Source organism: Crinia signifera, chromosome 5, assembly GCF_055691185.1.
Source record: "Crinia signifera chromosome 5, ASM5569118v1, whole genome shotgun sequence".
NCBI classification, from domain to species: domain Eukaryota; kingdom Metazoa; phylum Chordata; class Amphibia; order Anura; family Myobatrachidae; genus Crinia; species Crinia signifera.
In genome coordinates, this window is record NC_139221.1 from 90,825,577 (window position 1) to 90,850,584 (window position 25,008).

A 25,008-nucleotide genomic window follows, 5' to 3' on the forward strand; every position below is an offset into this window, starting at 1 on the left:
TAGGCCCTATTTTCACGTAAAGGTATCTTTTGAAACGGGATCCCAATCCTCCAGTAAATATCCCGACACTTTGCATCCAATCACCAAAACATCACATCAAACGCCTGATAGACAGACACTCACCTCAGTCTGAGGCCCTATGTGCGTGTAGCAGTTTCTTTGTTTTTCCTCCAGTAAGGATATTCTCCACAACCAGTATACTCCGTAAAAAATATATTTTATTCCATGGATATACACATAAAACAGACGATAAAAAATGTATTAAAAACAATGTCACACTCTAGAAGTGTGAGACCAAAACACCCTCTTCCTGCATCCGGAACAGGTTGAGGTGAATTTGCTAGATGGAAAATAGCAGTAGGTCTCACCATAGAATGTGTCTCTTCCTCTCACCGACGCGTTTCGGGCTATGACTTCAGCCCTTTTTCAAGGTGTGAAAAAAAAGGGCTGAAGTCATAGCCCGAAACGCGTCGGTGAGAGGAAGGAGACACATTCTATGGTGAGACCTACTGCTATTTTCCATCTAGCAAATTCACCTCAACCTGTTCCGGATGCAGGAAGAGGGTGTTTTTGGTCTCACACTTCTAGAGTGTGACATTGTTTTTAATACATTTTTTATCGTCTGTTTATGTGTATATCCATGGAATAAATATATTTTTACGGAGTATACTGGTTGTGGAGAATATCCTTACCTGGAGGAAAAACAAAGAAACTGCTACACGCACATAGGGCCTCAGACTGAGGTGAGTGTCTGTCTATCAGGCGTTTGATGTGATGTTTTGGTGATTGGATGCAAAGTGTCGGGATATTTACTGGAGGATTGGGATCCCGTTTCAAAAAGATACCTTTTACGTGAAAATAGGGCCTATTTATCAGGTCAGTAAACACCTGTATTTAAGCGTTGAAGAGGCAGGAGGTTGCGGAAGGAGCACTATCTTTGAAGCCACATAAAGATACCTTTATGTGCATATAGGGACCCCCACGGAGGTCAGTAGGAGACCCCAACTTTTCATAAAGATAACTGAGGACTACTATCAACCTCAAATACCCATTAGCAAGTTAAAATCTGCTAATATATCTATGGGACAGCGCTGAAGTTATTTTCATTTTTTCTGTATTGTATTCTATTGGTGGGAGTGTAGTGACCCACAGAATTTACACACAGCAGCAGTTCCGGGCGCAACCATTCACTTGTCGAACCTTTTTTTCTGATCTCCACCTCAACTGTGGCCTGCTCTGGTGATGGTGGACTGCAGCACTTGTCTTCCCACACCAACATTCTGCAAACACCATGTTTCGGGATGGTGTATTTTCCATAGAAGCAGCTTAGTCGTTCACCGGCCTTCTGCCAGACTACTCTTATAGTCATAAAAGGGGAAGGGTGGGTTATGCAGGTAGGTGCGAGCACCGTACTGCACAATTATCTGGCGCTGTTAAAAACAATGCGTATAGAGTATATATATAGTATAATAAATCCACTGCTGCTTGCAGATGGTTTATATGAGTTGGCTAGAACTCATAAAGTACAAAGGAGTGTATGTTCTTAAACCACTTTGCGCTGCTAGAGGATTATAACGATTAAGTATACCACTGGACAGATGGACACTGGACACACTGTTATGTAATTTAGGAAAATATTTTATACATAAGAAATAAAAATAATATACACAAGCATATAAAAATGACAATATTAAAACAGGCAACAAGTAATCATATAGCTTAAATGGCCATCAAGAGAAATAAGAGGGTCACGTTTGCAAACTTTTAGTAGGAGCTCCTGGGAATGGTTAATGGTTAGTAACAGTCATGTGAATGGTGATGATGAAGTTTATGGAATGAAATGGAGTATGGAATGGATGGGAGTAAACAGCCAATAGCACTGTCAGTTAGCTGGTTAGTATGGCAGTCACTTGCCGTGGATAAACGCTGGGTATAAGAAATAAGTTGAAATACTTCACCCTCCGTTGATGATAGGATAGGGGAGCTTCTGATGGGATGCAGGCTCACCCAGTTATAGATTGATACTGGGACGGGAGCGGGGTGGCAAGCTCAACCCGATTGCAGGGTCCTGGTGACGCGGGGAGCAACGCTCTACCGTGATGTTGTAGATGAAAGTGGGAAATGTGACATCCACTTAGTAGTCGGCTTGTAGTAACACCGCACAGCAAGAGTGGGATCTCGACCGCTGACTTGAACTCAGTGGCTGCTGCCAGATGACGGTGGATCAGCGTGTTGTAGACCGCGGCAGACAAGCCCAGGTGGGAGTCAGTTTGAGGGAGGAGGACCACGTGGGTTTGCAGACGTGACGTAACCTGTGACGTCGACGCGTTTCGTCTCGGAGGCGGAGACTTTTTCAAGACTTTTTCCGTCTTGAAAAAGTCTCCGCCTCCGAGACGAAACGCGTCGACGTCACAGGTTACGTCACGTCTGCAAACCCACGTGGTCCTCCTCCTCCAACTGACTCCCACCTGGGCTGGTCTGCCGCGGTCTACACACGCTGATCCACCGTCATCTGGCAGCAGCCACTGAGTTCAAGTCAGCGGTCGAGATCCCACTCCCGCTGTGCGGTGTTACTACAAGCCGACTACTAAGTGGATGTCACATTTCCCACTTTCATCTACAACATCACGGGTAGAGCGTTGCTCCCCGCGTCACCAGGACCCTGCAATCGGGTTGAGCTTGCCACCCGCTCCCCGTCCCAGTATCAATCTATAACTGGGTGAGCCTGCATCCCATCAGAAGCTCCCCTATCCTATCATCAACGGAGGGTGAAGTATTTCAACTTATTTCTTATACCCAGCGTTTATCACACGGCAAGTGACTGCCATACTAACCAGCTAACTGACAGTGCTATTGGCTGTTTACTCCATCCATTCCATACTCCATTTCATTCCATAAACTTCATCATCACCATTCACATGACTGTTACTAACCATTAACCATTCCCAGGAGCTCCTACTAAAAGTTTGCAAACGTGACCCTCTTATTTCTCTTGATGGCATTTAAGCTATATGATTACTTGTTGCCTGTTTTAATATTGTCATTTTTATATGCTTGTGTATATTATTTTTATTTCTTATGTATAAAATATTTTCCTAAATTACATAACAGTGTGTCCAGTGTCCATCTGTCCAGTGGTATACTTAATCGTTATAATCCTCTAGCAGCGCAAAGTGGTTTAAGAACATATACTCTTATAGTCATGTAAAATAATTTCTCCGGTGGTTTCTGTTGAACTCCATAATGAGTTTGTGAATTAAGTGAACATGCTGACTTCTACGGTGTGTAATACTGCTTTATATATGTTTTATGCCATGATCTTTTAAAAAAAAAAAAAAAATGGAGTCTAAAATTATAGTTCACAACCAGATAGTCCCATTATGTTGACTCTACATTATGCGTGAGGTGAATTGTGCAAATAAGTTTCCAGATGTGCAATGCATAGGTAGAGTAGATTGAAGGTCTCTTCATTCAAAGTTAGTTCAAAAATATGTAATTCGCTTTGGATAGTCTATATCACATTTTCGTAATGGCAAACATAACTTACACAGGTTCTGTGTAACTGACCGGGACAAAGGGCCTGATTCTGGTTGGTTTGCAAACGGAAACTCCTTTTTAATGCACAAAACCATGTGCTCTGAAGGTGGGGCAGATGTAACACGTGCAAGAGAGAGTTAGATTTGGTGGGGTATGTTCAAACTGATAACTAATATTGCAGTGTAAAAATAAAGCAGCCAGTATTTACCCTGCACAGAAACAAAATAATTTGCCCAAATGTAATGTCCCACCTGCACATGGTTTTGTCCATTAAAGGAGTTTGCTTTTGCAAACCAACCAGAATCAGGCCCAATTAAGGTGCCTACCTGCCTATACACTAGTGTGATTTGGGCCCTCTTCACCTGATTCATTAGACCGATACATCAGGTGAATTGTCAAATCGCATGTGTTTCTCTTCTGATCCGGAGATTGCAAGGGCTGGAATAAAGTATAATCGGATCCAGCCAGCCCTTGCTGGGATAACATACAATCTCCCTTGAGCTCACCGGGTGGCAGGATCGCATAGGATATATTGTATGTGACTTCTCCCCTCTGAGAAGTTGCATAAGTATATGAGGGCCTCAAGTCTTCATCTTGCCATTTCCTCTCGTCTCACTCCTCAAACAACTGGCTGGAATGTTCTAGCCTCTGAGTTCTGGAGGTGTGGGACTCTTCTGCAAGTCTGCATAAAAGCAGCAATCCTTCACAAGGCAAAGCCAGGTTGGTTTTGCCTTTTAATTGATTGCTGCCTTAAAAAAACAAATTTGGCCAGTTTTGCAGAAAAGTCCTAAACCTCTGGAACTATTACATTTAGCCCAACCTGTGTAATAATGTTTCCCTCTTATAATGGATGAGCCAGCAACTAGGTGTGAATCATAGGGTCAACTATGTCTAGGTCGACCCCCAAAATATCAATATGCTTGAGGTTGACACATGAAAAGGCGTACATGAGTTTTTCACTTATTTTGTACTGTGCCCCCTTGCATGGCACGCCACGCTACGCACACCTTACCATTCATTGTCATAGTTTACATGTAAAGTAAATGGAAAAAAATTGTGAGAAGCTCATGTCCACCTTTTTGTGTGTTGACCCTTACCAACCTATTGCTTGGGGAACTAGTACACGTCCACCCGTAGTCCGGACCTCCCAGCAACCACATACCGTATGCAGCATTTTCATTGTCTAATGCCCTAAAATGACACCTTCACAGGAATAGGGTTCGTATGTTGGATCTTCTAAGTACTAAGATGAGGTTCTTGTTTCCACAGGTTTCCTCCGGTGGCGGTCAGCATTGGATTTGCTGTCAATCGAGAGGTATAATCAGTGTTTCTGTAAGTTGGTAACCGGAGATTCCTAATGGTATCTCATAGGGGAAGGGCAAGAGGTTGCTTATCTAGAACTATATTAAGAGAAACATTATCACCAGAATTATAACAATGCCCAACTATTACACTTTGTGCCACCTATTCTTTTCACATAATTTGCCTTGTGTCTACTGTATAGGATATTCAACCAATAAGGCTAGCCTTATGTAGCTTTATTCAGCTTGTTTATCTGTGCTGTAGGCCTGAGATGGGAGCAATATAGAAACAAACTGTCCATGGTCCGTGTAGAATATTGGGTCTGCAATCTCTCCCTCTCGCTCTTGTGTTATAAACAGACAAAAGCAGTATAGTGAATCACAACATACAGAAGAAAGGGTACGGGGAAAGTATGTGTATCAACAACAATGACCAATTACAATAAGCAGCTAACCTCATTTTTCAATCAAGATAGAAAATGGGATGATTTTCAGGAGGAGGGGGGGAGGGGGGGGGGGGAACCATAATCTGTAGTTCATTTTTATCACCTAAAAGTAGTCTTTTGGCAATTGACAACATTTGCATTCTGGTATTTATATTTTTACCTGTGTGCAGGGCAAAATTTTGAATATGTGGTTTCTAGTACGGTTTTTAACTGTATGCACAGTACAGGGCTACTGTCTGTGCCAGAATTTGGTGTCCGGGCCATTAGTATTTATGTTCTAATCTGATTCTTCGTTCTACATTAAGGCTGCATGACCAGATCTTGAAGTGCCACAATACTTGCTCTACATATAAGGATGTACAGATATTGAGCTCCGTACACAGCGGGCGACTGGTGCCCAGTGCTGCACGATCTGTGGACGAGCAGTATGTTGCCCATGTTTATAGCAAAACACTGCATTCTAAAAGGTATACAGGGCAAGCAAGCACGGTCTATCTCGGCTGGTGTATCTCTATAGCAGGGATAGCCAACAGTTAACGTTTTCCAGGTCTTAGCTTGAGATATTGATAGATTAAATAGAATAGCCCTACTTATATCTAAAAATGAAATGGTGTATGTTGCTAAATCAAGGCCAAACCTTTTAATCGATTAATTTGACAATTGGCATAAGAGTAATTCGGTTCCCACTCGCATAACTCATATTCACATTTTGTAGGTGCCATTTCACACATGCATCGGTGCCCAAAACCCTCCCTATTACTGGGAGACCAGTCACACGGCATTCAAACGCGAGATCCACTTGATATATATTGCGCATTTCCATTCTACGCACACAATTAATGAACTATAAATACGAAATGTTAGATTCCAATAATTAATGCAAAAAGTAGCACAATCAAGTTGATACATTTAATTTATATCAGAGATACTAAGCTCAAGTAAAAAAAAAAGTCCTTTGAATACACCAGTTTCAGGCAATGCACGGAACAGCAGTAAATCTGACATTGCGTTCCACAAAACTTTGTGGATTTTATTACGTGCAACTACTCCATCACAATGTTTGTAGCTTATAGTATCTCAGCAACTGTAGTCAGAATGTGGCAGGAGTCTGCAGTAATAAAACTTTGTTTACCATACCTTCCAACTTTTGTAGATGGTAAGGAGCACATCCTTGCACGCCGAAGGCGCTCTCCGAAATTAGGGGGTGCAAGGCTACACCCCCTATTTTCTGCCGCTGTGGGGGCATGGCTAGGCAGCTCTGTAAACTGCTGGCCAGGCGCTCTGCTAGCGGGAATAGATGCCGGGTGACGGGGGGACTCCAACTGCCAAGGCAACCCCAGATACTACAGCTAATATGCTCTAGATCTACTATTCGCTACAGAAAACGTTGAGGCTTAGCACTCAACGGGGCAGATGTATTAAGCCTGATAAAGTGGAAAAGTAATAATGCACCAGCCAATCAGCTTTGTTAGGAATTGATTGGCTAGCAGAAGGGATCCATGCAATAATTGAGGTCAAAAGCTGTAGTCGTATAAGAACCAGTGGCGGCTCTTACCCTTGTGGAGGAGGAGGGCTGCCGCGATGTGCCCCCCCCCCCCTCCGCTGACGTCCCTTTACACGGGGCCGACACTTGCGCAGTAACTTCATACATACTGCGCATGCGCTGGCCAAGCCTCCATGGGCTTCCTTTACAGCAGCCCCCGGAGGCTTAATCAGGTTCCAGAGTCCGGCACATGCGCAATGTCATCCGCGATACTGTGCATGCACAGAACCCGTTTTGGGGGCTGCCCGCTTTTGCGCACAGAGAGGCATCCCGGAGGGAGGGAACGCCTCTCAATGGGACTGCCTGAGTGACTGGCAGGTCAGACTTCCAATAATAAGTCACTGCCAGTCACAAAGAAGCCAGAGCAGTCTCACAGACTGCATTTGGCTTCATAGGCAGAGAACAGTGGTGGATTTTACCGGGGTGGGGCTGAGAAGACACAGCTATCTTCTACTGATTGCCTTGTTTGTGAGCACGTTTGTTATTTTCTTGTTCCTTGTTGTTTGTCCTTATTGTCCTCTTTTTTTTTTTTTTTTTTTTTTTGAGGTTCATACAAAATGTAATAAGCATATAAATATAAAACGTGCTTTAATTCATTGGCATGTACATGCACTTTTAATAATACATTGTGTTTTTCAGCAAACCTTTTATATTATATTAAAATAATATATTTTTTTTTTTTTCCAGACTAAATTCAGGTTATGGTATAGCGCACAGGTCTTCAACCTGTGGCCCTCCAGATGTTGTGGAGCTACATGTCCCAGCATGCCCTGACAGTTTTGGCATGCCCTTATAGGAAAAAATGTGGCAATGCATGTTAGAACATGTAGGTTCACAACATCTGGAGGGCCACAGGTTGAAGACCCATGGTATAGCGGATTGAGTGACCATGTTATGGTTGACCACGCTTAGTCAAACCTGTCTAGTTAGACGCCTAAAGATAATCTACCACGTCTTGATCGACCGTAACGAAAGTGAGACATAAGCGTTGGGTCGACGGGACCGTGATTGACAGTCACCTGGTCGACATGATTTTTTCCAATTTTTTGGGCGTGGTTGTGTCGACATAGGTCGACGTTTGCCATGCTTTGGGCACAGCATCTTGCTATTCTTGGCACACTATTCTAATCCAATGCTGTGTACACATGGTGCAATTTGCACTGGCTATATAGTCAAAATCGCATAGCACATAGTGCAAATCGCTTCATGCTATGCAGCACCCGCTTCAATCACGATGTGCAGCCCCTCACAATCGAATGTAGAAATAGGCTGTGCAGCACAGAGATATTTCTACTATGTCGGAAAGAGGGCCATGCTGCTCAATGCATCGCCACCCTCCCCGGGGCCCTCCCTCCCTGCCAGCAGATGCCAAGTATGAACCAAGTCGACCTCCCCCCCCCCCCCCCCCCCCAAAAAAAACATGAAAACCTTGTGTTGACATTGTGACTGTTCACCAGGTTCATGTCGACTTTAACGCTTGCGTCTAACTTTTGGTATTATCGATCTGGACGTGGTCAAATATATTTTTAGGTGGCTTACTAGACTGGTTCGCTAAGCGTGGTCGATCGAGACACCATCGACCGGACACGCTACTTTCATTGTAAATGAGTGTAAACAGGATTGTACCTTCTCTAAGAAGGAAAAATATCTGGATACTATAAAAGTGTTGCTTAGAACATCATATAATTTATATTCGCTAATAGTAGCTGCGGTTCTTGCCCAAGCTAACAAAAGTTAAAGGTGTCATGAAGGTGAAATATTCTTTGCGCTAGTTTTAAGCGCGAAATTTAGTATTCCTGTTAGCAGCAAACCTGCTTTGTTTTTGTTTCCTTTTTGGCTTTAGCTGGAATTTGGCGTAATATACCATTGTACTGATGAAAAGATGTACACTGGAAGAAAAGGGCGGGGGGCATTTTTGCAACCAAGAAAGGCTTCATGTAACAAGAACAGGTCAGTATCTGATTCATTTTGAGCCAATTAAGTGCCAACGATCCTCAAAATAATCCTCTAAAAATTGCCAGCGTTATCACAGCGACTAAAAATAAATACAGCAAGCTTATTAATTGGAGTTTAGTTAAACGTTGCACCCAAAAAAGGTATAGACGCTGTAAACGATTCTGGAATTTTTAGCCGGTATTTTGAGGATCTCTCACAGGAACGTTGGCACTCAAAGGGTAGTATACTGTATAAAGTAGATTTTTCTCCATATGTATCTTGCAGTCTGAGCGATAAATGTTGCGTAAATACCCGAGCTCCTGCAGTGGTACATTGTTGTGCGAGCCATGCTGTGCTCTGCACAAACTGTAGGTGGTATGATTCTGAATTTCCCAAAACCATGTTGTGCAGTTGGGGGCAACTTTAAAAAAAAATGTTAATGTTTTCAGAGGTAAAAATAAAGCTGCCTAGTATTTGTGGGCTACATGCAAAAGCTGCTAGTATTAATACTGCATTTAAACAAAAATGAATGTGCAACATGATTTGTCCCCGTGCTCCATTTTTTTTTTTCTGCCAACTCCAGAATATGTTCCATAGCGCTTAATGGTTGAAGTAGTTTTATGTAATCTGAATGTGGGAGCATGCATTAATCATAGCCACAAACCTACTAAAACAAAGCCATAAACTAGTGGTTGTTTGGAGATTCAGCAACAAATTCATAATTCATTTTTCCGTAGTGATTAAAGTAATGCTGGGCATACACCTTGACATTAAAATGTTTGTCCGAATGACAAACCCATTATCTGAAATGCTGCCAACGTGCATTTATTGTTGCCAATACACTGTCAGATTATGGCAATGCTTTTGGATGCATTCAGACTGTTAGTCTGATATTTGAAATCAGAACTCCAAATAGTCTTTCAGAATTACTGGATGATTTTCGCATGTCTGATGGATTAGAGCACATGTTCTCAAACTCGGGCCTCAGGACCTCACACATGTTTTGCAGGTCTCCTCACAGAATCTCAAGTGAAATTATTTGCTCCACCTGTACCCACCTCCTTTTAGTATGTTAACTCTTATGAGTAGGGCCCTCCTTCCTCACGTACTCACCCTACCTCTTTACCTCACCAGTGCTCCTGCCCTGTTCTTCCCTTCCTCTACTTCATCTTTAGTCTCTTCAACAATTTTGATACCTACTTTAGAACCGATGCTGATTTTTGTTCTACCAGCTATACCCCTATTTATGCTGTATTTTATCAACACACCCCATACGATACCGTGTAATTAGTTTTTGCTATGTACGGCGCTGCGGACACTTTGTGGCGCCGTAGGAACTACTACTACTACTACTGTAGATCTTTGAAATGTGTCAATGAGTAATGAATGTACCTGTCGGTGACCTGCAAAACATGAACTGTGTGGGGTCCTGAGGACCAAGTTTGAGAACCCCTGGACTAGAGTTTCTCAAACTCAGTACTCTGAACCCCAAACCGTCACCTAGCAGGTGCAGAGGTGTAATTACTCATTGACTCCACAGTGGAGCTAATTATTTCACTCAGTACAGAGTTTGAGAACCTGTGTGATCGAGTAGACCAATAATTACTAGATTGCAGCAATATACAGGTTGAGTATCCCGTATCCGTGCATCCATTATCCGAATTATTCCAAAAACCATGGTTACCCCCCTAACCCTCTTTTCATACTTACCCAGGGTGTCCACAGCAGGCCTCCGGCATCTTCTCCAGGGCCTCCAGCGGTCCCAGGAATGCATTGCGACGTCACCGGTGCGCGCGCACACCCTCGCAATGCATTCCTGGGACCTCTGGAGACCCAGAGAAGATGCCGGAGGCCTGCTGTGGACGCCTGTGGACGCTGAGGGACCACCGGACACCATCAGGGGACAGGTAAGTATGCCTAAAAAAAATTATTCTAAAAACCGAAAAAATCCCCTATCCGGAATGCTCGTGGTTCCGAGCATTTGGGATATACTCAACCTGTACTGTTCATTTATAAAAAGATGGTTGGAAAGATTTTTTGTTTGTAAAAATAATTTTTCTATTTAGCAGTTTTCCTAAATGCTTATTGTCCTACTTCCAGGTATCAGGAACAGCTTCATTTTAACTGAAATTGGACCAAAACGTGATCCAGATACTTTAAAATTATTTTTGGGAAATATGGAGAGACTATTAAAATGTCAAGCTCATGGGTAAGTAGCTGAAAAGGTGGACCTTTGGCAGGTTACTAAGCATTTCATGTCCTCATTGTATAAGCTAGAACAGGGCTGGCCAACCTGCCGCTCTCTAGCTGTTGTGAAACTACATGTCCCAGCATTCCTTACCACGCTTTTGCTGTTAGGGAATGCTAAAACTATGACAAGGCATGCTGGGATGTGTAGTTTCACAACAGCTGGAGAGCCGTAGGTTGGCCAGGCCTGGGCTAGAGGTTTGTCTTGGCAAAGGTGTTTTCAAGACCTTTGCCTGACTCATGCATATACGTAATAAGTGCAGCTGTTGATTACGGACGATCAGTATTTTGATTCATCTAAAGTTCTGCCCTTACAGCTAAATCAAAAGAGAGAATGCTAAATATATTTTGTATTGATGAGTTTTGTTTTGTCTGCAGGATCAGAGTGATTGGAAGTGCCACATTAGCCCTGTGTTATATAGCTTCAGGGGCTGCTGATGCTTACTACCAATACGGATTGCACTGCTGGGACCTGGCAGCAGCCACTGTAATTATCCGGGAAGCTGGAGGCTTTGTCATAGACACGTCGGGTAGGTTTTCCCATGTACATATACCATTGCAAATGACAAGCCTGCCCCTGAGTCACACCCCAACCTGTATGTGGCCACAAATTCCCGTGTCACGTTCTGAGAGAAGCGGCTGAGATGTGTCCAGTTGTGGAATTGCACACAAAGGTGGCGGTGTTTGCTGTAATGCATGTAGTTTGCTACATGTGGTCACATACGGAGTTACCTGGTGCTCCATATCAAGTTTAGAGTGAATAATGTACTTGACCATTGTAGGTTACAGATGGTTTCTGTAATCTTGGCTTTATTGTTTTCTTAATCTTCTAACTTAGTTATTCATGTTTCTTTGCTAACTCCCACATACTCACACCATTAACATTGCCAGACTGCTTCCCACAACATAAGAGACATTCCAACCTATGCAAGACTAAGGGGACATGGTGGCCAAGGGCTAAGTGTTATGACTGTGAACTGCTACACAATATTATAATCGGAGGTCAGGAGCTGCAAATAGGTGGAATCTAATGGGCCTTGAGTTTTGGAGTACCCAGTTATTATGCTCTTCTTTATTGTTGCCAGAGACCGTCCTTACTTGGATACTGTTTAACATGTTGAGAGAATGCTTAGTAGTAAGCTGGTGACAATAGCCCCTGTTTATACAGCACGCATGACCATAGTACAGTAGCATTTCATTAGCCAACTTACGTTGCCCAATGTTGCTTTGGTAGATTGATAAGAGCATCTGTGTTGGCCTTTGCCAAGAGGATAGCCGTGACTCAACTTCTGCATGTCCAACATTGGCTCTGTCTCTGTGCTTATACCTGATGGTATTCCTAGAGGCTTAATAACCAGGTCACTACTTTCAGATGTGGGTAGTAAGTTGTAGTATAGTATGTTGCATTTGCTAGATTTCAATTTCGGTCCGCTTGGCTGCAACTTGACCGTCTGAATTCAGTGTTTGGAAAGTCCAATGTTTGACGAAAAAGGCAGTGGATGGATGAAAAATGGCTGAGAAGTCAACAATCCGTGGCCTTTTTCCACAAAACCGATCCGACCTTATTTTATAGTCTGATCTGTTTTGTCGAAAACTGCCTTCAATGCTGTCGGAACCAGTAGCATTGAATAGGCGACGGATGCTATTTCTGCTGGAGGGAATAGCAGCCGAAATTGCCTATATCTGTGTGTATAGATTTGACGTGATAAAGAAGAAAAAATTTGAAAAATGTAAAATTATGGAGCAATATTTTAAACAATATAGCTAATTTTTTCCCCTTCTGAGTGATATCGTTTAAAATATTGCTTATTGTGTGTGCTAGATGTTAAGGATGCACTACTGTGGGTTGTTAACCAACATCTTGCATGTATAGACAAGGGAGCGCATCATTAACTCGGTCCATGCTGTGGAATGCAGCTTTGCTTCATATTCCCACGCCAATCCCTCCATCGCTCCCTTCCATACCGACAAGTGTGTTGGCACTTCCCTATGCCGGCACTGCTCCGAGTCCCCGTTGCGGCAAATATAGCAAGGGAAAACACATTGCATAGTCTGTACCCAGGTTTAAGTACCGTTGGTTCTTGGATTAGTCATCCACTACCCTGTGGTGATAAGATTATGGACAACAATCATGTACAACTAGGATTTTAATCTCCATAAGCCTCTTTTTATATAGGGCAGGGGTTCCCACTCTTTTTTGAATCACGGTGCCTTAGAGTATTAATATTTTTATTCGTTGCACCCCCAGACCAAATGTTTCATCTAAGCTAATTATGTTTGTCATGTTAGGGTCCGTTATATGGCAGGGCCAAAACTAGGGTTTCTGGCGCCCGGGGCAAGACCGTTATGGTCTCTTAATCCCCCCCCCCCCCCCCCCCCCCCAAAAAAAACCGACCACAAGCCAGCGGCAATGAGTCGTGTGACATTACTTTTCTCCGCAGATGAGGCAGCAGGCAACAAGTTATAGTAAATACTGTGCTGGCATGCACCTTGTAGAGGCCACGGTACGCACAGGCAGCCAGCGTGGGGGTTTTCCATTCGATGTGCATTCGATTTGCTATTAGTTCAACACTAGCTTCAGGCAGGAGATGGTCCTCGAATCGAATGCTGCAGTGAACACATTCAATTTGCACTCTCTACTATTAGATTTCCACTATTTTGGGGGGTATGCAATTCCGGTTCACGGCTGTCTGGAGGGATCGACATCGTGGTCCAGGCCTGTTTACATTTTGCCCGACAGCAAATCGACAGGCGGGATTCAATGTCCCACCTGCCGATCTGTAAAAAAGTGGGTGTGTCCGCGTAAACGGCCATGGATTGTCAATCTGCGGCCATTGCGACAATCCAAGGCCATTATCAGTAGAACGGGCTCGACCGCTTTTAAAGTCAGGCTCGTTCTGACGTGATCCCTCTTCAATGCTGTCGGTAAAGACCGCATTGAATAGGGCACCACCACTGTTTCCCCAGTCGGGAATAGCGGCGGAGCATTACATACAACCATAGTCTTGGCTGCCAAGACTATTCTTCTATTCAATTTACACTACGCGGGAGTGTGCATTTGGATCGAATCTGCATTGAATGTAGAAAAATGCCCATTCAATGCCCATTTGTTTTTTTTGTTTTTTTTTTCTTCTACGATCCCCATGGCAGCCATAACACTGGGATGTTCCCCTTCCCCCATAGATTTAGACAGGATATTTTTCTCTAGGACCGCCCACTTTAGGTATAATAGCCTCATCCTCCTTCTCCTGTGTCTTTTCTTCCTGTCTCCGTTAGAGAAGGGCAGAGTAGGTTATTCATATTTATTTCAGCGTTACCTATGTCAGCATGGAGCTGAATGGGGTGGATCCCCGGGGAGAGGAAGATGCTAAGGGCAGTATTACTAACCTTATGCATGTATTCCTGCCTATGCCGCTTATTCATTAGGCGGAGGTGCGCTGAGCATATACTGGCTGTAGTCGGCACGTGATTGAGTCCCGCATGGCGTGGACATGAGGAAGCCCTGGATTTAGTGTCCGGATCATGGAGTAAGCAGACCGGGCTGTAAGCCGCGTCTGCACGCTCCGGAGTACAGGCAGAAGGTGCGGAACTTTGCGCTGAGCGTCACTTCCACCCTGAAACGCCGGAGGTGCGTGGTGTAAATGTTTCTCTGCGGAAACAAGGTGAAGCATTTTTTAGTTCCGCTCGATCATCCTGAATAGGAAATACCAGCAAGGAAAGGGTTATGGCACCCTATTTAAAACCCAAAACTGAGAAACAGCTGTGTACAGCTATAGGAGAGTGTTGTTGTAGCTGCAATTGCCATTTTGGATGTGCCTTCTCCCCCTAAGCCGGATGATGCCCCTCTGAGGTAAGCCCTTTGGTTTTGGGCATTAGTTTATTTTTATTTATAAGGTACTTAGTGTATTTTGTTTATTTTAGTGTGCCTGCTTCTCTGTAAAAAGAGGAGATCTAAAAAGAAGTTTATACAAACTACATGCATGTCTTGTGATCAAACATTTGCATCAGCTCATAAAAAATCTTTGTGAGGAATGTGAAGCAGGACAGAATTAATTGGATAAGAAAGCAGAACAATCAGATTTTCTTAAAGAACTGGATGAAACCATCTTTTGTTTCAAAAGAAGAGTTTTTACAGTAACAGACTCCAAAGAGATCCAGATCTCAGGCAGAATTTAGTCATGAGGAAGGATCATCTGAGGAAGTGGAATGTTTGGAGAAAGATTCCAATGATGAGTCAGGTGAATTAGAAGATGTAAGAACCTTTAATTTAGAATTAGTAGAAAGTATGCTGAAAAAAAAACACCTTATTTGAAGACCAAGCAAAGAAGGGGAGAACATTTCCGGTCCATAAGATGGTAAGAGAAATGATTGCTAAGGAATGGACGAATATGGATAAGAAGCTGACCCTAGGGAACCGTGTTGAAAAGATGTATCCTTACAAGGATGATGAGTTCTTGGGGTGGTGTTCTATTCCAAAAGTAGATGCTGTGGTGGCAGAGCTCACTTCAAGATCGACTATTCCAGTAGAAAATGCAGCAGCTTTCAAGGATTCGATGAATAGAAAGATAGAGAATGCATTGCGTAAGGTTCACTCAGCCTCTGCAGGCTCACTCAAATCCACGGTAGCAGTAGCATCGGTCTCTACTCTAGAGCCTTGAGATTGTGGCCATCCAATCTGCATACAGACGTGGCTGAAAGAATTTCTGAACAATACTTGTTAAGAAGTCTGGAGATCATGCAAAAATCCATAGACTACCTATGTGAGGTGTCCCTGGATTCAGTTTAATTCACAGCAAGAGCAATGGCCGCGGGAGTAACGGCAAAAGGGGCTCTATGGCTCAAACCCTGGAGCGCAGACATGAATTCCAAGCATAAACTTACAACGTTACCGTTTGAAGGCAACTTTTTGTTTGGGTCCAAATTGGACACAATGATACAAAAGTTATCGGATGTAAATCGGTTAGTCTTCCACAAGATAGAAGAAATTGTTTCCCTTACCCGAGTTCGGCTAAACAGTCGTATAAAGAAGTCAAAAGTTGCAGGCCGGGTAGACCCTACTACAGAAGAGGAGGTTTTAATACTTCACGTCAATCCTTTCGACAATCCTTTCGTGGGCGTTTCCAAAATGATAAAGGAGGAAGATTATGACTATCTCCAGACTACAGAGATAGGGGCCAGACTGTTGCAATTCACGGAAGAATGGGAAGACCCGTTAAAAGACAAATGGGTACTAAACATAATACAGCAAGGATACCACATTGAATTTGCAGAAATCCCGTATCAGAACAGATTTCTGAAATCCAGAGTACCAACAGAACTAGAAAAAAGGTCAGCCCTTTATGTGAAAATAGAACAACTGATGGAACAAAAGGCAATCGAATTGGTTCCAGAAAGTCACCACAGAAAAGGATTCTACTCCATTCTATTATTAGTAGAAAAAGCCAATGGAGGATTCAGGACTATCCTAGATCTGAGAGATCTGAATTGCTTCATAAAAAAAGATAACATTTCAAATTGAGTGTTTGAAATCAATAGTATCAGTAATAAGGAAGGACGAGTACTTGGCATCGATCGACCTCAAGGATGCGTATTACCATATTCCAATTTGTGTGGAGCACAGAAGGTTCCTGAGAATCTATGTGGCTGGTCAGCACTTCCAATTTACATGTCTTCCATTTGGACTAAGGACATCCGCCAAAGTATTGATCACAATGATTGCAGAGTTGAGAAAGCAAAAAGTCCAAATATGGCCGTATTTAGACGACTTGTTAGTTGCTGGAAACTCAGCAGAAGAGGTAAAACTTTGCAAATCCACAGGTGGATAATAAACAAGGAGAAAAGTCAACTATATCCAACCAGGAATATCCAATTTCTGGGAGTCTGGATAGATACCAGAAAGTATTCTATGGCCCTATCATTGGAGTGGTGTCTAAAGATAAAGAAGATGATAGAATGGATCTTACAGAGAAGGAAGATTCCTCTTTATAAAGGTGGTTCAGTTATCAGGGATGATGGTCTCATGTATAAAGATAATACCCTGGGCACAGTGGAACTCAAGACAACTTGGTGGTTTCTGCTTCTGTTGCTGAAGAAAGGTTTCGGCGATCATCATTTGACAAGTTGATAACCGAATCTCTAAAATGGTGGACACTGGAGTTCGAGAACAGAAGTTCCATTTTGGAGAGTCCACACTTTCTAGTATGGATGACGGATGACAGTCTGTCTGAAGGGGGCGCCCATCTCAGAGGTGCTTCAGTTCAAGGGACATGGTCTTGGGAAGAAGCGAGAAACTCATCAAACATAAGAGAGTTGCAGGCAGTCTGGGAAGCTATGTGCCTTTTAAAATCAAAGATTCGAATCTCAGAATTATGTCCGACAATGTGACAGTGGTGTCCCACATAAACCGTCAAGGGGGCACCAGAAGTCAGAAAAGATTATGTCATGGGCAGAAAAGAATCTATTATCGATTTCGGCAGTTTACATACTAGGCAAGAAGAATATAGTGGCAGATTATCTAAGGCGCAAGACTGTATTGCCAGGAGAATGGGAACTGAATGAGAAAGTGTTCCAACAGATCACAAACCATTTCGGCATACAAGAGGTGGACCTGATTGCCACATTTGCCAACCGAAAGGTGAACAAATTCTGTTCTAAGTATTATCATCCCCAGGCAGCATCGTTGGACACCTTTTTCAATCAAATGGAAATTCAACCTGGGGTACGTTTTTCCTCCTTTCCCAATGATAACCAAGGTGCTGAAAAAGATATGGTAAGACCAAGTACAAGTAGTAGTAATACTACCTCATTGGCCGAGAAGAGCTTGATTTTCAAATGTTCTGAGAAAGTCAATACAGGAACCTTGGCAACTGACAAACAGACCAGACCTGCTGAACCAGGGGCCCATGTTATATCCAGAACCAGCGACTTTGTGTCTAGAGGCATGGAAATTGAGCAGCAGATACTGAAGAGAGACAATTTATCTCCACAAGTGACAGAAATGATGCTGGGAGCTAGGAAGAAGGTGTCTTCCATGGCTTATTACAAGACTTGGAACAAGTTCATTAGTTGGGGACAATTTAAAGACTATTTTACAGATATCCCTATGGATACAGTATTACAGTTCCTTTTTAAGGGTTCCAAATGGGCCTAGTCACAGCTACAATTAAAGCACAGACTTCAGCTCTAAGTGTTTTACTGGACAGACCTCTAGCAGAAGACAGATTTGGAAGGGTGATGAAAAGAATCAGATCGCCAATTAAATCCATTGTAGCACCATGGGACCTAAACCTGTTATTGACAGTATTATCAAAGCCACCGTTCGAACCTTTGGCAGAAATCTCATTAAAATTCCTTACCTGGAAGGTTGTGTTTTTAGTGGCAGTAACTTCAGCCACAAGGGTGAGCGAACTGCAAGCTTTATGGATAGAGGAACCTTACCTGGCAGTATTCCCAGATAGGGTGGTGCTCCGAACACATCCAGAGTTTATTCCTAAAGTTGTGTCAGTATTTCACCTGAATCAGGAGATAACATTACCCAATTTTTGTCCAGATCCAAATAATAAGGAAGAAGAAACCTGGCATACGTTAGATCTTGTCAGAGTAATATCTCTTAATCTAGAGAGAACTAAGACTTTTCGGCTGACTAAACATTTATTTGTAATTCCGGAAGGAATAAATAAAGGGAAATCACCTGTAACGCGGACTATATCTCGAGTGATCAGAGAGACGATATTATTTGCATACAAAAAAGAAGGCAAGATGCCGTAACCTATCGTTCAGGCACACTCTACCCGGGCAGTATCCACTTCCTGGGCGAATAAGGCGAAAGCTTCAGTGTCTGAGATCTGCAGAGCAGCTACATGGTCGTCTATCCATACTTTTTCAAACCACTAAGTGCTTAATGTTTCTACTGCCCACTTTGGGAAGCATGTTTTACCAGAAGCTCTCTCTGGTTGATTGGCTTCTATATAATACATTTTACATTAACATTAGCCCTCCCGTGTGTTTACTTGGGTGTGTCCCAGTGTTATGGCTGCCATGGGGATAGTAGTTGAAAAAGGCGAATTATACTTACCGATTCATTCCTTTTTCTTCCTAGAGATCCAATGGCAGCCACTAGTTTTTCCCTCCCTGTGTTTATGCTGTGTTTTTCTCAAGGACCTATATTACGGAGACCTTAAAAGACACAGAGGAGGAGGAGGAGGCTATTATACCGAAGGTGGACGGTCCTAGATAAAAATATCCTGTCTAAATCTATGGGGGAAGGGGAACATCCCAGTGTTATGGCTGCCATGGGATCTCTAGGAAGAAAAAGGAATTATCGGTAAGTATAATTCGCCTCTTTCTATTCGATTTTAATTCCATAGAAAAAAAAATCGAATAGAAAAATACTGCATATCTCACTGTGTGTGTATTAGTTATATGGTGAAATTACAGAAGCAAATCTTCATATATACATAAAGTATAAATCTGCATCTCTGATCATCCTTAAATAACTATAAAACCAGTCTTGCTTGGTATGTGATGTTGATGCCAGTGTGGCTAGGGTTCTTTCCCACATCTGCTTTGTATCTACTCCTGTGTCAGTTTGTATTGCCTGTGTGCTATTAAGTTTATATAAAATGGTCACATGCTGATTTGGTATAACATTAAAATATATATATCTTCTTTCTTTAACATTAAAATATATATATCTTCTTTCTTTAGGTGGACCTTTGGACCTCATGTCATGCCGAGTGGTAGCAGCTGGTACAATGGAATTGGCACAGGGCATAGCTCAGGAGTTACAGACTATTGACTATGGGAGAGATGACTGAACAGTGTCACTTTGGGCCAGATGTATCAAGCTTCAAAAGTGATAAAATGGAGAGTGATAAACAGCCAGCCAATCAGCTCCTATCTGTTATTTTTCAAACCCAGCCTTTGACATGGCAGGTAGGAGCTGATTGGCTGGCTGTTTATCACTCTCCGTTTTATCACTTTTGAAGCTTGATACATCTGGCCCTTTATATGGAAATACCCACTAGTGCAGCACTGCTCCAGCCAAGTGGTGGTGTTGGACACACAACGATAATGGCCTGCTCTGGTGTCACAGTGTACAGACTTACTCAATAGCATGCCATTGTTTGAAGTAAATGTGGGAGTATTGTTCTGTAAATGTAGCGGTGTGTTAGTAATATAAATGCAGATTTCACAGCTGTCCTGAAAATATAATCCAAATTGTTTTGTGAACTTAAATTAAACTTTATTTTTTCACAGTTACATTCTCAGGTTACTAATATTTAATATTAATGCTTAATATTTGCAGAGATGCTAATTGTGGCATTCATAAGAAACCATTCCATTTTTTTTTTTTTTTTTTCATGGATGTTTTATAAAACTTTAATATAATGTATGTTTAACTGAAGAATATTTAGCCTTCTAAATAGAAGTCCGCTATTGATCATTTATGAATCAGAAGAAAATATAGCCAGCCCCCCCCCCCCCCGAATGCATTTCCCAGCCAGCTTGGCGCTGTGCAAAGTGCGTCCTACATGATAAGAAACTGAAAACATAACAGAATATAAATCCCTTAATGGGGCACTACTAACACACAAGACTATTAGTGGGGCTTTTTACTTCTTTTTGGTTGGGGGCGGGGGTTACTTTTAAGGGAAGTCAAGCTATGCGCAGCTATCTGTGACTGGATGCTCCGTCAAGAAGAAATGGCTACCGTGGCTGTACTGTGTCTGCTTATGCACTGTATTGTGGTTCTTGGGAGGAAGCAAGAGATTGTGAGGAGAAATGTGAAGTTTTACTGAAAGTGCAAGGAAACCTGAATAATTGTATTCTAAGACATTTACACAATGTCCACTTTTATTTTCTTTACACTGTATTTTCACTGAGTGTTTAATCATTACAAAAATGCTAAATTATTAGTATACACACTTTGTAACTCCAGCAGATTTATTAAGCTTGGTTAAGTGATAAAGTGTCTGGTTTTTATCACCGGACAATCAGCTCCTACCTGTTATTTTTCAAACCAAGCCTGTAACTTCACTGTTAGGAGCTGATTGGCCACAGCTCCTAACTGTGAAGTTACAGGCTTGGTTTGAAAAATAACAGGTAGGAGCTGATTGTCCGGTGATAAAAACCAGACACTTTATCACTTCACCAAGCTTAAAAAATCTGCCCCTCAAAAGGTATTCAGTGTTCTCATCCACTACCTCCTTATCTCCCATCTTGATTACTACAACAAATTGTATTATGTGGTATTCATTTTATCCACCTGTCCATGCTTCATTAAATCCTATATTCCTATTATGTTTTCTCCTTCATCCTATAGGGGACACTGAAGGCACTTTAAGAATATTGAAGTGTGGCAGACTCCTCCCCCTCTATCCCCCTACCAGACTCCAGTCTTAGAAAAGTGCCCAGAGGAGCCTGATGCCTGGGCTATGTCTCCTCCTGGGGGATCAAGTTTTTAAAATAGTTTTTTATGAAGTGAGGACAGGCAGAAAGAGGAACCCGCTGTCTGCCTTCGACGGGGGAGCCCCTAAAGGGTAAGGTTGCCACCGCATGCGGTGTGCTTCACTGACCCAGGCCACCAGCGCATAAACGCAGGGAACCCGCCGCAGTGGGATGCTACTTGCATTACGGGTCCAGGGCCACACCGCAATCTGGTGTTACAGGGACAGGTATGTGCGCTTTAGCACCAGGTGGCGGTCGCACCGGTTAGTGCACTGGTTTCGACATTTGCAGGGCCTCCATAGGCGCCGCTGTACACAGCGTACGCAGGGGCAGGAACACGAGCTTACTCTCCCACTCTGTACTGGCGTCACATGCTACAGGAACAATTCCCCCGCTGCAGCCCTTCTCTCCCTGTGAATGGCCAGGTGCTCCTAGCTCCAGAACAGTGAACACGCTTCTCAGGTGTCAGTGAGTCTAGCATACTGGTGAGGGGATTCTAATTAATTATTGTTGGCTTAAATTTGGGGTTTGTTGTGCTCCTCTCCCCCTATTGATTACTCTCATCAGCTATAACTAACTTTATAGTCTGCAGAAAGTGTGTGTGTGTGTGTGTGTGTGTGTGTTTCTGTAAAATGGCAGCTAGGAATGCTTCCTTAAAAGCCTCACAGAAGATGTTTCCTTGCAAGCAATGCAGTTCACACAGCACATTAACCCCTTCAGTGGGTTATTTTTTTTTTTTTTAGGGAGCGCTCCCAACTGGGCGAGTTTTTATGGGGAGTACTCCCTAAAAAAAACAACCCCACCACTGTCTTCCCAGGTCCAGGCAGCGCCGCTGAACTGTCAATCAGCCGCGCCCCGGCAACCGGCTTGTCATGAGCCGGTGCTGTAGGCTGTAATAGAACAGCCGGGGAGGAGGAGGCGTGGCTGAGGTAAGGGAGCCGGGCAGCGCTGAAGCTGCCTGGATTCAGGGTTTAACTCAATAGTGCTGCTCGGCTCTAAACGGTATACAAAAAAAGGTACTGTTTACCTAGCACGGCGCCCATCGCGTTGATCGCATGTACATCGCATGCCATTATAGTGGCATGCGATTGTAGCGATTTTACATAGGAAACAATGTTAAATTACCTTCCGATCAACCCAATGGCCCCGATTTTACATAGGGAACAATGTTAAATTCCCTTCCAATCAACCAGATCAACCCAATGGACACGATTTTACATAGGGAACAATGTTAAATTCCCTTCCAATCAACCAGATCAACCCAATGGCCCTGATTTTACATAGGAAACAATGTTAAATTCCCTTCCAATCAACCAGATGGACACGATTTTAAATAGCCCCCAGATCACAAATTGAATAGAATAAGCACCCTGAAGTGTGAAATGCCCCCCCCCCCCCCCCCCCCCCATTGTTAACGTCACTCCACGGTCAACGTCATCCCGAAGCGTGGCGAGGGGATGCTGATACCTTCACAGGTATCCGCGTCCCCTCGCGGGCTTCACAGGTATCCGCATCCCCTCGCGGGGCTCGCCGCGCTCGCCACACTTTCTATTCTCAACTCCACGCCGACGTGGATAGTGGGGGTATGAAAAGGTCGGAGGTAGCGTACCACCCCCCTCGTGGGCTCGCCACACTTCGGGATGACGTTGACCGTGGGGTGATGTTAACAACTGGAGGGGGGGGGGGCATTTCACACTTCAGGGTGGTTATTCAATTCAATTTGTGGTCTGGGGGCTATTTAACATTGTTCCCTATGTAAAATCGCGTCCATTGGGTTGATCTGATTGATAGGGAACAATGTTAAATTCCCTTCCAATCAACCAGATCAACCCAATGGACCCGATTTTACATAGGGAACAATGTTATATTCCCTTCCAATGTAAAATCGGGTCCATTGGTTTAATCTGGTTGATTGGAAGGTAATTTAACATTACCAACACATAAGATGCATGCGATGCTTGCGATTTGCGGCAAGATACCCGCGATCTAGATCGTGGGCGCCGTTCTAGGTAAACAGTACCCAAAAAAATATTCTGAAATATTAGCACAAAAAAAAGATGTGCAGCTATGGTGTCAATGAAATTAGTGTTTGTCAATCACCAATAAAGGAATAGATGTGCAGAAAATATCAATTAACACCCATAAGCGCTATCTCCAATTCCATACATAAAACAACCATGCAATTAAGATGGAATAAGACACATAACTTAATACATAGGTGTCTGCTGCTTCACACAACCAATGAAGAGAAAAGCTCTCACAGGTCGGAAAGAAAGTCCACAAAACACCCACAATTGGAGTTTTTGGAGATGTATGCATGGTTGTTTTATGTATGGAACTGGAGATAGCCCTTATGGCTCTTTCATCTCCCTAACTCTGCCCATCCTTGGCGTGCTGTAGAGCTGTTCGGAAATTTCCCTAAATCTCCTCCTCACCTCATATGGCCTTTCTATATGACAAGCGCTTTCCCCCAGGTTTGGAGACCAGCACATTTCGGTCGTGTTATAGCCTAGGTCTCTTCCGCTTTGGTCAGCTGGTGAACAGGAAGGGAGTCATTTTTTTTGAGGAACTGCAGAGGGAATGGAATTTGCCGGCGAGTGTTTTTTGGTGTTCTTTACAAGTCCGCTGTCTCTAGGTGCCACTACTTCTCGATCCTCCACTCTAATTCTTTTTGAACATCTATGTGCAGCTAAGGACTCCCCTCCACGCCCTATCTCTAAAGGTCCATACACACTGGGCGACTATGCCCAGCGTGTATGGACAGTGATGATAGCTATCATCGCTGGGGGGATATCAGCCCAGCGCATACACACTGGGCGGCTGTCAGCGGGGAGTGGATGACATAGCGCAGTGCTATGCAAAGCCATACTCAAAGCTGCTCATCTGATGGTAATACCGGCAGATGAATGGCTTTCTCGGTGACGATGCAGGAGCATGCATCAGCTCTCACCTCTCAACGCCGGGGCATACACACTGGGCGGCTTTGAGCTGAAATCCGGTCAAATATGCTGTTTTGAGCGGCATTCAGCTCAAAGTCACCAAGTGTATATGGGCCTTAAAATTTATAACCTCATGTTAGAAGACGCTAGTCGAAATCTTCCCTGCTTTACTAAAAAAGTGGAAAAAAGACCTGAAGTTTGATTTGACGGATGCCAAATGGGGAAAAATGTTCCAACTAGCACATGCTTGTTCACCCAGCACACTGTGGCGGAGACACAATATAAATTGATGTTGCGGTGGTATAGATGTCCTGATACTATATTTAAAATGGGGATGGGTTTACCTCATGTCTGCTGGTGCTGTTCCTCGGGCCCGGGAAACCCTCTCCACATATGTGGGAATGTCCCTCCTTACAATCTTACTGGAATAGTGTAATCTCTAAAATACTGTGTGAAGCGGTCCTTGCAGGTCCCCTGTTTTGGCTGTTTCATTATACGTCGGGACCTGTTCCAAGATATAAGAAATCTCTCTTATACTGTCTGAACAATGCAGCGAAGGCGGTCATTCCAGTACAATGGCAATTTTCCTCTCCCCCTATGATCAAAGAGTG

At 43.3% G+C, this 25,008-nt stretch overlaps 2 protein-coding genes across 2 annotated transcripts in view; both read left to right on the plus strand.

Annotated features, from left to right (window-relative positions):
• Positions 1-19,875, plus strand: part of IMPA2 (inositol monophosphatase 2) — a 27,166-nt gene extending 7,291 nt beyond the window's left edge. Inside the window, 6 exon segments of the mRNA XM_083145143.1 lie at positions 4,807-4,852; positions 8,671-8,739; positions 8,741-8,777; positions 10,863-10,971; positions 11,388-11,539; positions 19,716-19,875. Coding sequence (XP_083001269.1) covers positions 4,807-4,852; positions 8,671-8,739; positions 8,741-8,777; positions 10,863-10,971; positions 11,388-11,539; positions 19,716-19,825 — 523 coding nt within the window. The 3' untranslated portion in view covers positions 19,826-19,875.
• A 1,261-nt stretch (positions 19,876-21,136) lies between these two features.
• CIDEA (cell death inducing DFFA like effector a) overlaps positions 21,137-25,008 on the plus strand; it is a 30,675-nt gene continuing 26,803 nt past the window's right edge. Inside the window, exon 1 of the mRNA XM_083187670.1 lies at positions 21,137-21,550. Within this exon, the coding sequence (XP_083043796.1) occupies positions 21,435-21,550 (116 nt within the window). The 5' untranslated portion in view covers positions 21,137-21,434. The remainder of the gene's footprint in view (positions 21,551-25,008) is intronic.